Genomic DNA, 12,130 nt, shown 5'->3' with positions numbered 1-12,130 from the left:
ATTTTGGCTCTGCTAAAAGCGGGTAGCGACAGTGCCCTGCTTTGGTAGGGCACCCTTCTGATCAAGAGGTGAAAGAGCAGATAAAGCCTTCTTTTTAATGGTTCCAAGAGAACTTGAATGCAAACTGCGTAAAGGTCTGAAATCTCTGAAGGAGATTGAAGGCAATCCTGCTGGGATTTGATTCTGTGGCTGAGTCATTCCAGCCTGTTTTTTGACCCATTAATAAACCCTTGTCACACTACTGCTATTGCCTTTTGTTATAGTCATTACATTCCTCTGGAGTCTCAATAACCATTGTCTGGTTTGTTTCTTTGTTTTTGTTTTTCCTCACTAGGGATAGATTTTTAAGTTGGCAGAAGGCATCAAATTCAATTCCCACCACCAGAAAATTCCGTGCATTTGCATGGGGCATATAACAGCCATGAAAGCTCTGCTGCATGCTCACCTGGGGGAAGTGCACCTTCCTGGGGGAGGTATTCAGGTCAATGAAGTGGGTGGAGGGTCTGGAGCACAAGTCTTATGATGAGAGGTTGAGGGAGCTGGGGTTGTTTAGCCTGGAGAAGAGGAGGCTGAGGGGAGACCTTATCGCTCTCTACAACTACCTGAAAGGAGGTTGTAGTGAGGTGGGGGTTGGTCTTTTCTCCCAGATGATGAGTGACAGGATGAGAGGAAATAGCTTCAAGCTGCGTTAGGGGAGATTTATATTGGATATTAGGAAAAATTTATTCACTGGAAGAGTGGTCAGGCACTGGAACAGGCTGCCCGGAGAGGTGGTAAAGTCATCATCCCTGGAGCTGTTTAAAAGACATGTAGACGTGGCCCTTCAGGGCATGGTTTAGGGGGCATGGTGGTGTTGGGTTTGTGGTAGGACTTGATGATCCTAGAGGTCTTTTCCAACCTTAATGATTTTATGTTTCTGTGATTCATACTGCATGTTCCCATCCCAGGAGCCTCGCTACAGAAGGTGTTCAGCATAAGTGGGTTGTGGGTGTTGCTCCTCCTTGCCTTTCTACAGCCTGTTCTGGTAAAGTGCATGTGTGTCTTGTTGTGATCAAATTTTTGAGACCCTTTAGGATGTGGACATGGGAGGAAGCAGTGCCACAGAGCAAGGAATAGGTAAAGGCCTCTAAGGACCAGGCATGTGCTGTGGGATATTCAAGACTGGAAAGCTTTTTTCACCCTTCCATGTGCGTATAGAGGTGCACACACAGTCTCTCCCCATGGGACAGATACCTTACGTATTTGAAATTTCTGGGAGCTTTGGCTTTCTGCTGAGTGTGTGTGGGTCATTTGGAACAGTCTGATGGCTTTCTCAGAGAGGGCAGAGGTCAGTTTAAAATTCTTAGGTGTACTACGTAATGCAAGCTATTGGCAGATTTGGAAGATATCCTTGAAGTCTTCAGTCAGGGAAGAAGGCTGTTTTTTCAAGAGAAAGCTTTGGATGCAGAGTGGGAAGAAGAATATTTGCTAGGTATGTCTGAAATGTGTTTTTTTTGAAAGTCGCTGCTAGATTAGGTGTAAACTGTGAGCCTGGTTTACACTCCTGAGGGCAGGGGAAGATGGAATCTGTTCTTTATCAGAGTGCATATTTTCCCCAGGGTCTCATATACACTGTAGAATATGCAATAAGCTGTTGGCATTGTAATTCGAAATCTTTTCTCTGGTTGCACAAGTTCTTAAATTAATAAAGAACAAACCATTCTTCCCAAAATAAACCAGAGTTCTGAAACTGCCTTAACACCTTTGCTGAATGAAGCACAAACAGATCACTCCTACCAACCTACCATTTTCTGACAAACCCTGTTTATCTATGTAGGGACTCTTCTGAGAGATTTTCCACTGTTGCCCACAGTGTCTTTAGCTGACCTTCAGAAAACTGATGACAAATGATGAGTAAGGCAGATTACTGCCTATTTTGGATTTGGGATTGCTAGTGTTTTCCTGCATTTGACATTGAACAGCTATCAGGGATGAAACAGTTTTTTGCCTCTCTTAAGTCGATGTTAGCTTTAAAGCAAGAAGCCAGGAAAGGGACATGTCTATTTAAATAAGTTGAGAAAACCGTCAGAATTATCTTGATTTAAATTTTAATGAGAGATTTAGGCCTACTGTCATGGCACAACAGAGAGGCTGTCCAAATCAGTGTCAGAAGATAAGTGTTATATTTTCTTTGTTATTTTGCATTCCACTAATATTATGATGTATTGCCTTAACATTTTAGCTTAAAAAATGCTAATATTTTTAAAGTTACTTTTAATATTGAGAAAGGGATGCTATGAATCATCAGTAAGAACAAAACGATTAGCTGTTTTCAACTGAGGTAGCACATTTAGGTATCGGTAGCCCGCATGCAGCCATTGTAGTGGGTCAAAGGAGAAAAGGAGAAGATAAAATAGTTTTTTCTGACTTTGCTTTTCAATTTCTAGAGCTTTGCTTTATGATGGAAAGTAGACCAGCAACCCTGTGGTTTAAAGTCATGACGCTAAGAAATCAGTTTGGCAGTTCACAGGATTGACGCTGAGATAAAATGAGACGAAAGCGAGGGAAAAGGGGGTGTTCTATGGGAAGGAAACATTAAGAAAATAGGCAACCTGCTTAGGAAGACTTAAAAGCAGATGAAGTCATGAGAACCTGAACAAAACCCCATAAGCAGTGGGCTTCCATATTCTTAGAGAGACTTCAGCATACATTTGCTGTGGATGCTCTTCTGAGAATTGCTAATGTGAAATGGTCTTGTGGGCTTTTTTTAAAGCTGCTGCTGCCTGCACCCCTTTCATGTTTTGGGTGATAATTTTCTTTGCTTCAAGAAACTTAAAGATAATTTCATTCTGCTTTTGAAGTAGCCTACAGGGTTTTTCATTTGCTTCAAAGTGAATGGAAGTGATCTGCCCTTCCTTCAAATGACCATTACTTTTTTGAGATGTTTAAGGTCAAATAGTCATATACAATATTTTAAACAATAGCCACGTTTATTAAAGTGACTGCTGTCAGTCCAGAGTGAGGAATATTTTTAAAAAGAAATTGTGACATTTTACATTTTTTCTCTTGCCCCAGTGTTTTCGCTTGTCCTTCTTAACTTAGTGGAGTAACAAAGATACCTGGCTGAGACATGAGTCTTTCCCAACAGTACACTTTGTACTGACTGTACAATTGATTCACAACTGTACACTGTAAAAGATGTTTAAAAACATCTAGACTAATGTGGAAATTACGTAACTGTGATGAAAACTTCAAACGAAAGCTTGGGGGTTTTTTCCTCCTTGCTTTGTTTAGGTACGTGTTCGGGCTGGTTCTTCATCCGTGTGCTCTTGCATGTCCTTCATATTTGTACTCTCACTAACTGGTTCATCAGGAACTTTTAACAAAGTATGCGATCTCATGGTGGGAAGGTATCTTTTTTGGTTTTGGTTTTTCTTTTTCCTAGTTTTCTTGTTGTTCTAGGGTGTGGTTCGAATTCAAATGAAATCTAGGTTGGTCTCTCCTTTTTTGACTTGCCAAAGTGTTTCTTCTGTAGCATTGCTCTGCTCCCTGTAAATCAGACATTCTTCCTGGGCTGCGTCAGGTTGCTAATGACATGATTAATGCAGGAAGGGTAGAGAAGGATGACGTAGTGGCTCATGCAAAATTTACCTGAGAATTATCTGTAGCTCTCTACTGTTCAGTGTCTCTGTGAGTCATGGCCTGAAGCCCTGCCATTCCCTGTTCTTCAGCTGGGCAAGATCACACTTACCTCATCCTATGTATGCATTTCTCCCTTTCCTGCCAGATCTGATTAGAAGCACTTTTGTTTTAAACTCTATGTTTATGAAACACTAAATAGCTTTTTACAGATAGCTGACCATAATGCTGAATGAAAAGCACCATTAGATACCTGTGGTCCGTGCAGCTTTAGAAACTTTCTCTGTCCTTACGTGAATTCTGATTTTTATCAACTAAATTCTTTTTTACGTTCATGGGTTTAGCAATGATAATATTATGATATTTAGTAAGCTTTGCAACAGGACCATGAGTCAGTTGCCGTCTGTCAGTAAAGCCTCCTGTTTCTTCTTGTGTACTTGCACAGATATAAGCTTACAAAATACAAATGGCAAGTTTGTGATGCTGTCTCCAGCTTTCAAAACTTCAAAAACTTGGGCTGCAGGTATAACTTCTCCCATCAAATTAGGTCCACTTGTTAATTCCTTAATGGAGTAGCTGGGAAATTGATCTTACTGATCAAGAAAATGTGTGAGCATGTTCTCTGATGTACTGTGAAGTCTTGGTCATTCCCTTGCTGTGGGCTGGCTGGACGGACCTCTTCTGTACCTGAAGATCGGTATATCTTCTCCTATTTGTCTATGCATGTCTTTAACTACAGGTTTCCTGTAAAGTGTATTGATGTTTCCACTAAACTTGCTAGAAAGTATGCTGTCATATGCTCTCAAGTATCCCTTAGGAGACCAGAATGGAGACAATGCAGAATTTGCAAGAAACACTGATTATTTTTTCAAGATTCCTTTGTTTTCTCTATAAAACTGTCATGAAGTCTTTGGCATCCTTGAGGAGTTCATCTTCCCTCAACTAAAACTGTCTTTTCTTTGTGTGTGCTGCTCAGTCTGAATTATCTTGCGTAAAAAGTGCTTAACGTTTAACAGTAGAAGGTTATGCTGAAAACAAGCTATCATTTTCCAGCCAGCTCATATCTCACAACCTGCCAAAGCCTATATCAGGAACACGATGTGTGGGAAAAAGTTCTAAAATGATAGACAGAAAAATGTCTTGTGGGAAACCTAAAATGCCATGAGACTCATTCTGCTAATAATGTTTTTACAAGCGCAGCATCACCCCCCTTACTTTTTTTGACATTTTCAAAAATGAAAGCTTGAGAGCATAACATTTGTGTAGAATGTAAACAACCTTGATACTTAGATAAGTGACATTTCTTGGAAATAACATTCCCTTAAGAGAAGAGAATGGTCAAAATGAATAATTAGCTAGAAAAAACCCCCAGCTTATTTCTGTAAGGCATACCTCTCGACTACTTCTAACAAAGGCCGTACTGATGCCTGAGATAGAATCTTATATGTGCTTTCTGATTAAATTTTGCAAACATGTCTTCAAGGAAACAAACTAATCCTATAATCTGCTAGTCTCAAAAGATGCACCAGATGAATAAATTCTTAATATGAACATATCATTGAAAAATCTTTTAAAACAAAAGCAACGTGCAGCACATTTTGTGTACATTGCAGTATATACTAGTGGAGTTAATGATTATAATTAGACAGATGCCTGAATGGGGATGGCAAAAGTTCATGTCCAGCTTAATGTTGTCTGTATTTAATTTTGCTGCTTTTAAAGGAACTCTTTACATAAAAGGGTAACATAGATTTTATTCAGTAAGTCAGCGTTTATGTGCCTTTATGTCAGCTGTGTATCTAGAATCTGTCCTTCAGCTTGAGCAGTGGAATGGTATTTCTTGCTTTTGTTTTCTTCTGGCTAAATAGCCAGAGCCTTGGCTGTAGAACTGATTTTTTTGCTTTTCGTCTAAACCCCTCTTCTTTTGTGCTTTCAACTAGAAAATGAATCAAACAAAGCTTAAATGTTTCTTTTTCAAAAGTGAAAGACACTGAGTGAAGTGAAGAAAGAAACTGTCTTTAAATAACTTCTGTAAAACCTGTACCTTCACTTCTCCTGCAGGTTTATGAGGCAGGACATCGCCCACCCTCCACTTCATGTCAAGTTGTAGTTGCCTCTTACTGCTCAAACCAGCAAATTCTGGGGACAGAGAGAGAGCTCTGACTGGTTCCTTGGCTCAGTTAGACTTGTAAGTCCAGAGGAAGCTCTGATTGAGGAAGGGGCCAAGAGGCAGGAAACAGATGTTAGCAGCAGTGTCCTGGCTCAGGTGGCACAATAACAAGTGTACCAAGCCAAAATAACTAAGTGGGTTAAATGGCCAGAACTATAGTTCATAGTCTTATTTATTGAGGCACTTAAATCTAGATTTACCTGATGATTAAAGTGACTTTTGGACATGCTTTTCTTTGGTTGGCATTTGTGGTTTGTCGTCAACCTTCAGACAGCTTGTCTGATAACACTGCAGATCACCATTTGTTTCTGTGTGCAGCTAGGTAGCTTTCTCCAAATGCTTTGTATTGTCTTTTTGGTACTTCAGTAGTTTTCATCTTGCATTTGGTCAAAGATCAACATGCACAGGGGGATGCAAAAGGCCAACATTAGAGTCCAGCATATTGAGAAGATGACCTGTGAAGTCTCCAAAACAGTGAAGATCTAGTATTTCATTTTTTCTGTGTATGCCTTTTGTCCTGTGACCTTTTCTGGTGTAAAAGATACCTGGGTACATTAGTGATACCAGGACCATAAGAAGCCTACAGCACAAACTTTAAATCGTGTGTTGGCACCTTATGTTCCAGGGAGAGCGCACAGAAATGCTTCTTTGATTCTGCTTTCAGATTTTGCATGTTCTTGGTATCCATTCATCAATTGAGCAATTTCTCATTACAATATACCAGAAGGATATGGGGAACCTTAGCATTAATAAAAAAAGTAGAACAAGTGGAATTGAAAACTGTGATCTCGGGTGTAGGCATGATGCTCAAAGGTTGTGCCATGTGGGCATCACATGTCAAAGAGAGATGGTTCATGCTCATGGTGTAGTGGAACTGCAGTGCAGAGGTCTCTGCCCGGAGCCCTTCTTTTGGCTCCCTCTGGCTTTTGGGAAGGGACCAGACACTGTCTCTGCCTTGGGGTTTCTTACAATTCTTTTGAGACTCTACTTCTGTCAGGTCATTCACAGAAGCAAAGCCTGGTTAGTTGGTGGTCTTGTCTGTCTTAAAACACTCCCTTGCAGGGCTATCGCTGAATATTTGAGTGTGCTGGCTCGCTGCTTAGCTGCCTGGGAGCCCTTAGTGAGCTCAGGTAGGTAGACGGCTACAGGGTAAGGCAGAGGGTTTCTGAATCCACTGTTGCTCTTTGGTTTAACAGCATGAGAAAAGTGCATAATTTAACCATCAGCTATCTTCCTTCATTCTTGATCCAAGTTTCTTCCTGGAAATTGGGGGTTTGTCTTGTTTTTAGACAGGCCTGCTTTCCCTCATCTCCCATGATTGCTGCTGCCATTTTTCCACTTGAGAAGGTGTTTCCAGAGATAATCTCTTAAGCTTCCTGAGTGCAACTCTGTGACGTTCTTAATTTGTACATGTTATTTTCTGCCATTTGTCTGGCTTGGGAAATTTCCATTTCCCAAATCCCTTTAGGAGAGATAGGAAAAAACTCACTTTGTGAGGGTGATGAGGCACAGGTGGTATCTTTCTGTTTCAGATCTCCATAACAAATATTTTCCATGTCTGACTTTACTAAAAACTCCTTGTAGGTAAATATTGGAATTTGTTGACCATGGATTTGTTTTAGCATCGTATAAAGATTTTTCCCCTGTAGTGATCCTCCTAAATGTGTGTAGAAGATAATAAGAAGTCACAAAACTTAACACTGCTATAGTGTTAAGAAGCTGTTTCGGCAACAGAAAACTTCTTTTTCTTAGCTGAATGCCATTTTGTAAAAATTGAATGAATCTATGTAGAAGTACTGAACCTGGTACTTCTCTCATTGGTTTGCTCTTCTAGGGAAGAAGGACGTTTTATCTGTCTGTGTGGCAGTCATTCCCAGTGATGGGGATGGACCAGTGGAGAAATGGAGATTTTGGTGGTAATAAGTTTCAACGAATTTCGTGAGAACGGTTTCCCAGGTAGAAGAGAGAGATTTTTTTAATCCCCATAGGACACAAATTGATAGGAAGCCATTCATACAGCTGTTCATATAGCTGCTTGCTCTACTCTGAATTGGTTTTTGAAATCAAATTATGGTTGCCTTTGCTAAACTTCTGTTGTGTTGCTAGCTTTACTGTTTATGTTCCAGTTGCCAAAATACTAGAAACCACAAAGGGGACCAGTATGATAAACAAGAACAAATAAGGACAGTCTGAAATGCTGTTACTTGCAGAGAGTTGACTTAATATCTGAAATAAAAATTGTCTTGTTTTTTAGTATTTATTTTAGTCACAGCTTTCTTACACCCCTATGAACTTCTTTTCTCCTACTGGAATATCAATAAATACAAGAGGAGTACTGCTCACTTGCAACTATTTAGGAATTGCAAGTAGTAAAGGAAACAAAAATTAATATTTCAGATTTGAGAATGAGTTTTTATATAAAAAGTAATGACTTTAAAAAAATTAGACCCATTTTCGATTTTGTATGCATGTTTCCCGTTAAAAAAATTGAAATTGTCATCTTTATATGAAAAAAGTTCAGGTTGCTGATTTTTCATCTTTTCCCATTTCTGATTCCTATTTAAGATAATGAAATAATCACCAAGATGCTTACTATAAATGTAGTTAGTTGTAAGTGACAGGGACTGGGCACCAAAAGCTATGATTATAAAAGCAGTTTAGCCTGCTAGATATCCTTCAAACTCCTGATAATGTGTGCCAGAAGTATGAGATTACATTCAGTTTAAATTTGAGTCCTCTATTTAAAAGTTACTGAATTTCTGGTGTTCCAGCCTCCTCTTTGAAACCTTGAAGATGACCTGTTTGAAGCCTGTGTGTGCATGATTGTTACTACAGAATTGCTCCGATTTTCTTTAGAGACCCATCACTTCTGGCAAACTCTTTATATTCCCTCGTTCCACTGCTTTAAGACAGGTTTCCCTGTGGTAAAACGGTTTCCTTTATTACTTGTTTGTTTATATTAGTAGTGGTTTCCTTCTTAAGGTTAATTATTGTTTCAAAGAAATTGCAATTTCCTGTTCTGGTGTAGCTTGTTTTCTTTTAGATTTGTTCCACGCTGTCATGATGTCTGTAAAATATTGTTTGGGAATTCTTTGTGTTTTGAAGGTGCAGTGCTCCAAGGGATCATTCTTAATCTTTTTTACTTCCCCTCTCTCTTTTTTTTTTTTTTTTTTAATTTTAGGTAAGAACGACTTTTGCAATGATTTTTTGCTTTTCAAGAATTTCTTCTTCGGTAAAGTATGAATCTCTTTTTCTGTCTTCCTTAAAAAATTGTATTCTTTTTCTCTGTATTTAAGGGAGCGGGGGGAAAGCCTCAGCCAAGACTAGTGCTGTGCCCTTTTAAATACTCTGATATGGTTGCTGGAAGAGAATTTGAAATTTTCAAGTAGTTGTTTGGGGTGTTTTAATAATTTTCTATATACAGGGTGACAATACAAACACATAAGCAAGCTACTGATTGTAGTAGTTTGAAGAAGTTTGAAACAGGTCTTCCTTTAACGAAGCAGAGGGCGCTCCTTCAGATTTCCCGTGGAGTATCTGCATGCTCAAAGGCCCTGCCCAAGTACATACTGAAGTTTATGTAGTAGTAATTTCTTTAAGCTAGATAGCAAAAAAGTAGGTAAGTTAAACACATGCTGCAACTTAAATAATGATTCAACAGAGTAATTCATATAAGTTGCAATACCAGGATTCCAGAATTTTTGGGGGGTTTTACTGTCTAATAATGAACTGGGGGCTGTACTGTGCTGTGTTTTCCCCTCCACTGGCATTAATAACTGCAGATTTGGAAGCTTCCTGTTAAGAGGCTGCAATCCCAACGAAAAAGATCTTTCATTTAGCAGGCCTAGAGACAACTTCTGATTACAAGAGAATTGGCATATTGTGGGAGCAATGCAACTATAAATATGACTTCCTGTGCATTAGACATGTTTGCCAGTTGCTGGAAGCTTGAAAAAGGAGATCTTGTCTGGTTACAATTCACAATCAACCTATGGAAAGGACTTGAGAACAGCAGTCCATTTCTTTTATCAGGGACACTCTTGGTTCATAGGATTGCAGTTTGGCTTTTTTGTTCTTTTTCCTATACGTATACAGTTTTAATTAATCAGTGAGAGGCCTGAGCATGATGTAATGCTGGAAATAAACAATTTGAATCCTGTGACTCTTAAAAGAGAATTAATGGAAACAGAGGTATTGCTATCTCCTTGGTCAAAGTAATATGTCATTTGGACAGTATTTAAAGGCAGGCTCTGGGCTGCTGTGTGCATAATATTCCTTTGAGTTTCGTCTGGTTTTAGAAGACCAAAAATAAAACAAGAAATAGTGTAAGTCATACTGGGAAATAATTCTGATCTTTAAAATTCTCTTGTATATATATTGTCACACCTTGGTCAGAAGGACCCTCTGTAACCATCTAGTCTGATCCTTTGTGTAATGTAATACAAAAATCTCTCCCTTATTATTCAAACAGATTTTATGTGGGTTTCAGCCTGTAATAGTCAGTGCAAGCTGTGTGAATTTTAATTTTCTCAAGTCTTAAATATGCTTCTTCCTTGCCACTTATGAAAGGCAATGAACCCTGGAGTTTGAGATGCTTTATTCCAAGAGACAAAGCTCGTAGTTGCCCAGAAGTGGGTGCCTGGTGTTCACCCTCATCTTGGCCACTCCCCACACAACTGGTTGCCAGGTGGTAATGAGGAAGAGGGCAGGAGGCAATGTGACAAGGAGGGGAGGGTAGAGATGCAGTGACACTCTTGGCATGAGGAGGAGTAAGGAAAAGGTATGAAAAAGCTAGCATCAGTGATTCCCTGCTTCAGAGAGGTAAGAAAACATTGACCTAGGATTTAAAGGGTAGGATTCCTCCCATTGTTCTCTACATATTGGCCTTGACCATGTTCCTATTTTTATGGTAACCAGACTTTGAAGACATTCAAGCCCTTAGGCAGTGGTTTACAGCTGATGGGAGAAACCTTAGAGGAGGAAAGGGGAAAGCACATGTGTTCCATCTCCTGCGCATGCTCTCGCTCACGTTTTTTGCTTGTGCGCTTCCTCTCACTAACTGTTATCCTTTTCTGGCAGTCTCTTTTGTTGGTTAAAGACTTACCACATTTGAGAGTTTGAGGCTGAGCAAAGCTTTAATTACCAGTCAAGAGCATTGCATTAGTTTCCCCTCTGTCAGCTGCCCTCCTCCGTAGGTTCTTCCTTCTTCTGTCCAAACTGCCATGCCTTGTTACGGACACTGCAAAGGACCAGAAACCTGGACGTTGTGGCCCAAAGCAGGTGCCACAATGGAAGTAGAGAAGGGATGTTGCATCAGGGCGTGGTGCACATACTTGTACTGCACACACAGCACAAGCCTGGGCCACGGAACAGTGCAAATTTTTTTTTTTTCCCTGAATAGACTGTAGCTTGGGGGCAGGGAGCAAAGAAGAATACACTCTGAAATAACTGTAGATTTCACTTCCTTGAGATGAGTTTTTGCCCTGGTTTTAGAGAGTCATTTTATATTATTCAGTTAAGAAAGTGGTTTATAATCCTATACCTTGAGTACAGGTAGAAACACTACTTTCTTTCATCTGAATTCTGTCCTGTGACGTGAGAGCCATGGTTCTACAAAGAAACAATTTATCTTCTCTGGAGGTTTTCACAAGGCTCATAACATAGGAAAAAAGATTGAATATGGAGTCCAGATTGTTTATTTTGAACTATATATTTAACTACAGATATCTGGGGTGGGTTTTTTGTTTCACCTGTCTTTGATTTTTGTATCCTTTCCTGAGTTTTTCTCTTAAAAAAAAAAAAAAACAAACACAACCAAAAACCAGTAGAAGTGAGTTAAATATAGATATAGATTACATCACTTGGTTTGTAGTACTTATATTTTCTACAAGGATACCAGTTTACTGCCAAAATGTGACTCAAAAGCTCAACAGCAAACAATCTGTACAAGTTTACACAAGAGAACTGAAGTATTTAATTCTGTAAGCATTGTGCTTTAAAAGCACACATTGCAAAAATAGATACTTCTTCGAGAAGGCTGCTTTCTTAATTTTCACTGTTGCTTTCAGAAGTATGTCCAAATAGTTACAGGGTGGTTTTTTTTTTTTCCTGAGAAAACTGTTGCTGCACACTGAGAATGTAGGGGAGTTGGAATGGCTTGCACTTAACAGAGGTCAGTCATAATATTTCTGTCCACAAAGACAGTCTTAAATTGAATTTAAAAAAATATATTCTTAATTTACAAGTCTGATGCATTTTTATTGTACCAAAGCATTCAAATGGAGGTCTGAAAGGTGCATTCCTGTTTAAGGGTATGCTGGTCATGGTGGCTGTGGTTGAGGG

At 39.3% G+C, this 12,130-nt stretch overlaps 2 protein-coding genes across 8 annotated transcripts in view; one reads left to right on the top strand and one right to left on the bottom strand.

The window, feature by feature from the left end:
• Positions 1-12,130, top strand: part of CMSS1 (cms1 ribosomal small subunit homolog) — a 254,267-nt gene that overhangs the window by 121,543 nt on the left and 120,594 nt on the right. Inside the window, exon 1 of one of the 6 annotated variants that reach the window (XM_064467325.1) lies at positions 8,834-9,020. The exons of the other annotated variants lie outside the window; for them this stretch is intronic. Coding sequence (XP_064323395.1) covers positions 8,849-9,020 — 172 coding nt within the window. The 5' untranslated portion in view covers positions 8,834-8,848. Of the gene's footprint in view, positions 1-8,833; positions 9,021-12,130 lie in introns of those variants that run through there. 6 annotated transcript variants of the gene reach the window in all.
• FILIP1L (filamin A interacting protein 1 like) overlaps positions 1-12,130 on the bottom strand; it is a 215,869-nt gene that overhangs the window by 119,706 nt on the left and 84,033 nt on the right. The window lies entirely within an intron of this gene.

This window comes from Phalacrocorax carbo, chromosome 1, assembly GCF_963921805.1.
Source record: "Phalacrocorax carbo chromosome 1, bPhaCar2.1, whole genome shotgun sequence".
NCBI classification, from domain to species: Eukaryota; Metazoa; Chordata; class Aves; order Suliformes; family Phalacrocoracidae; genus Phalacrocorax; species Phalacrocorax carbo.
Note: the sequence above shows the minus strand (reverse complement) of the source record. Positions and strands in the feature narration are given on the sequence as shown.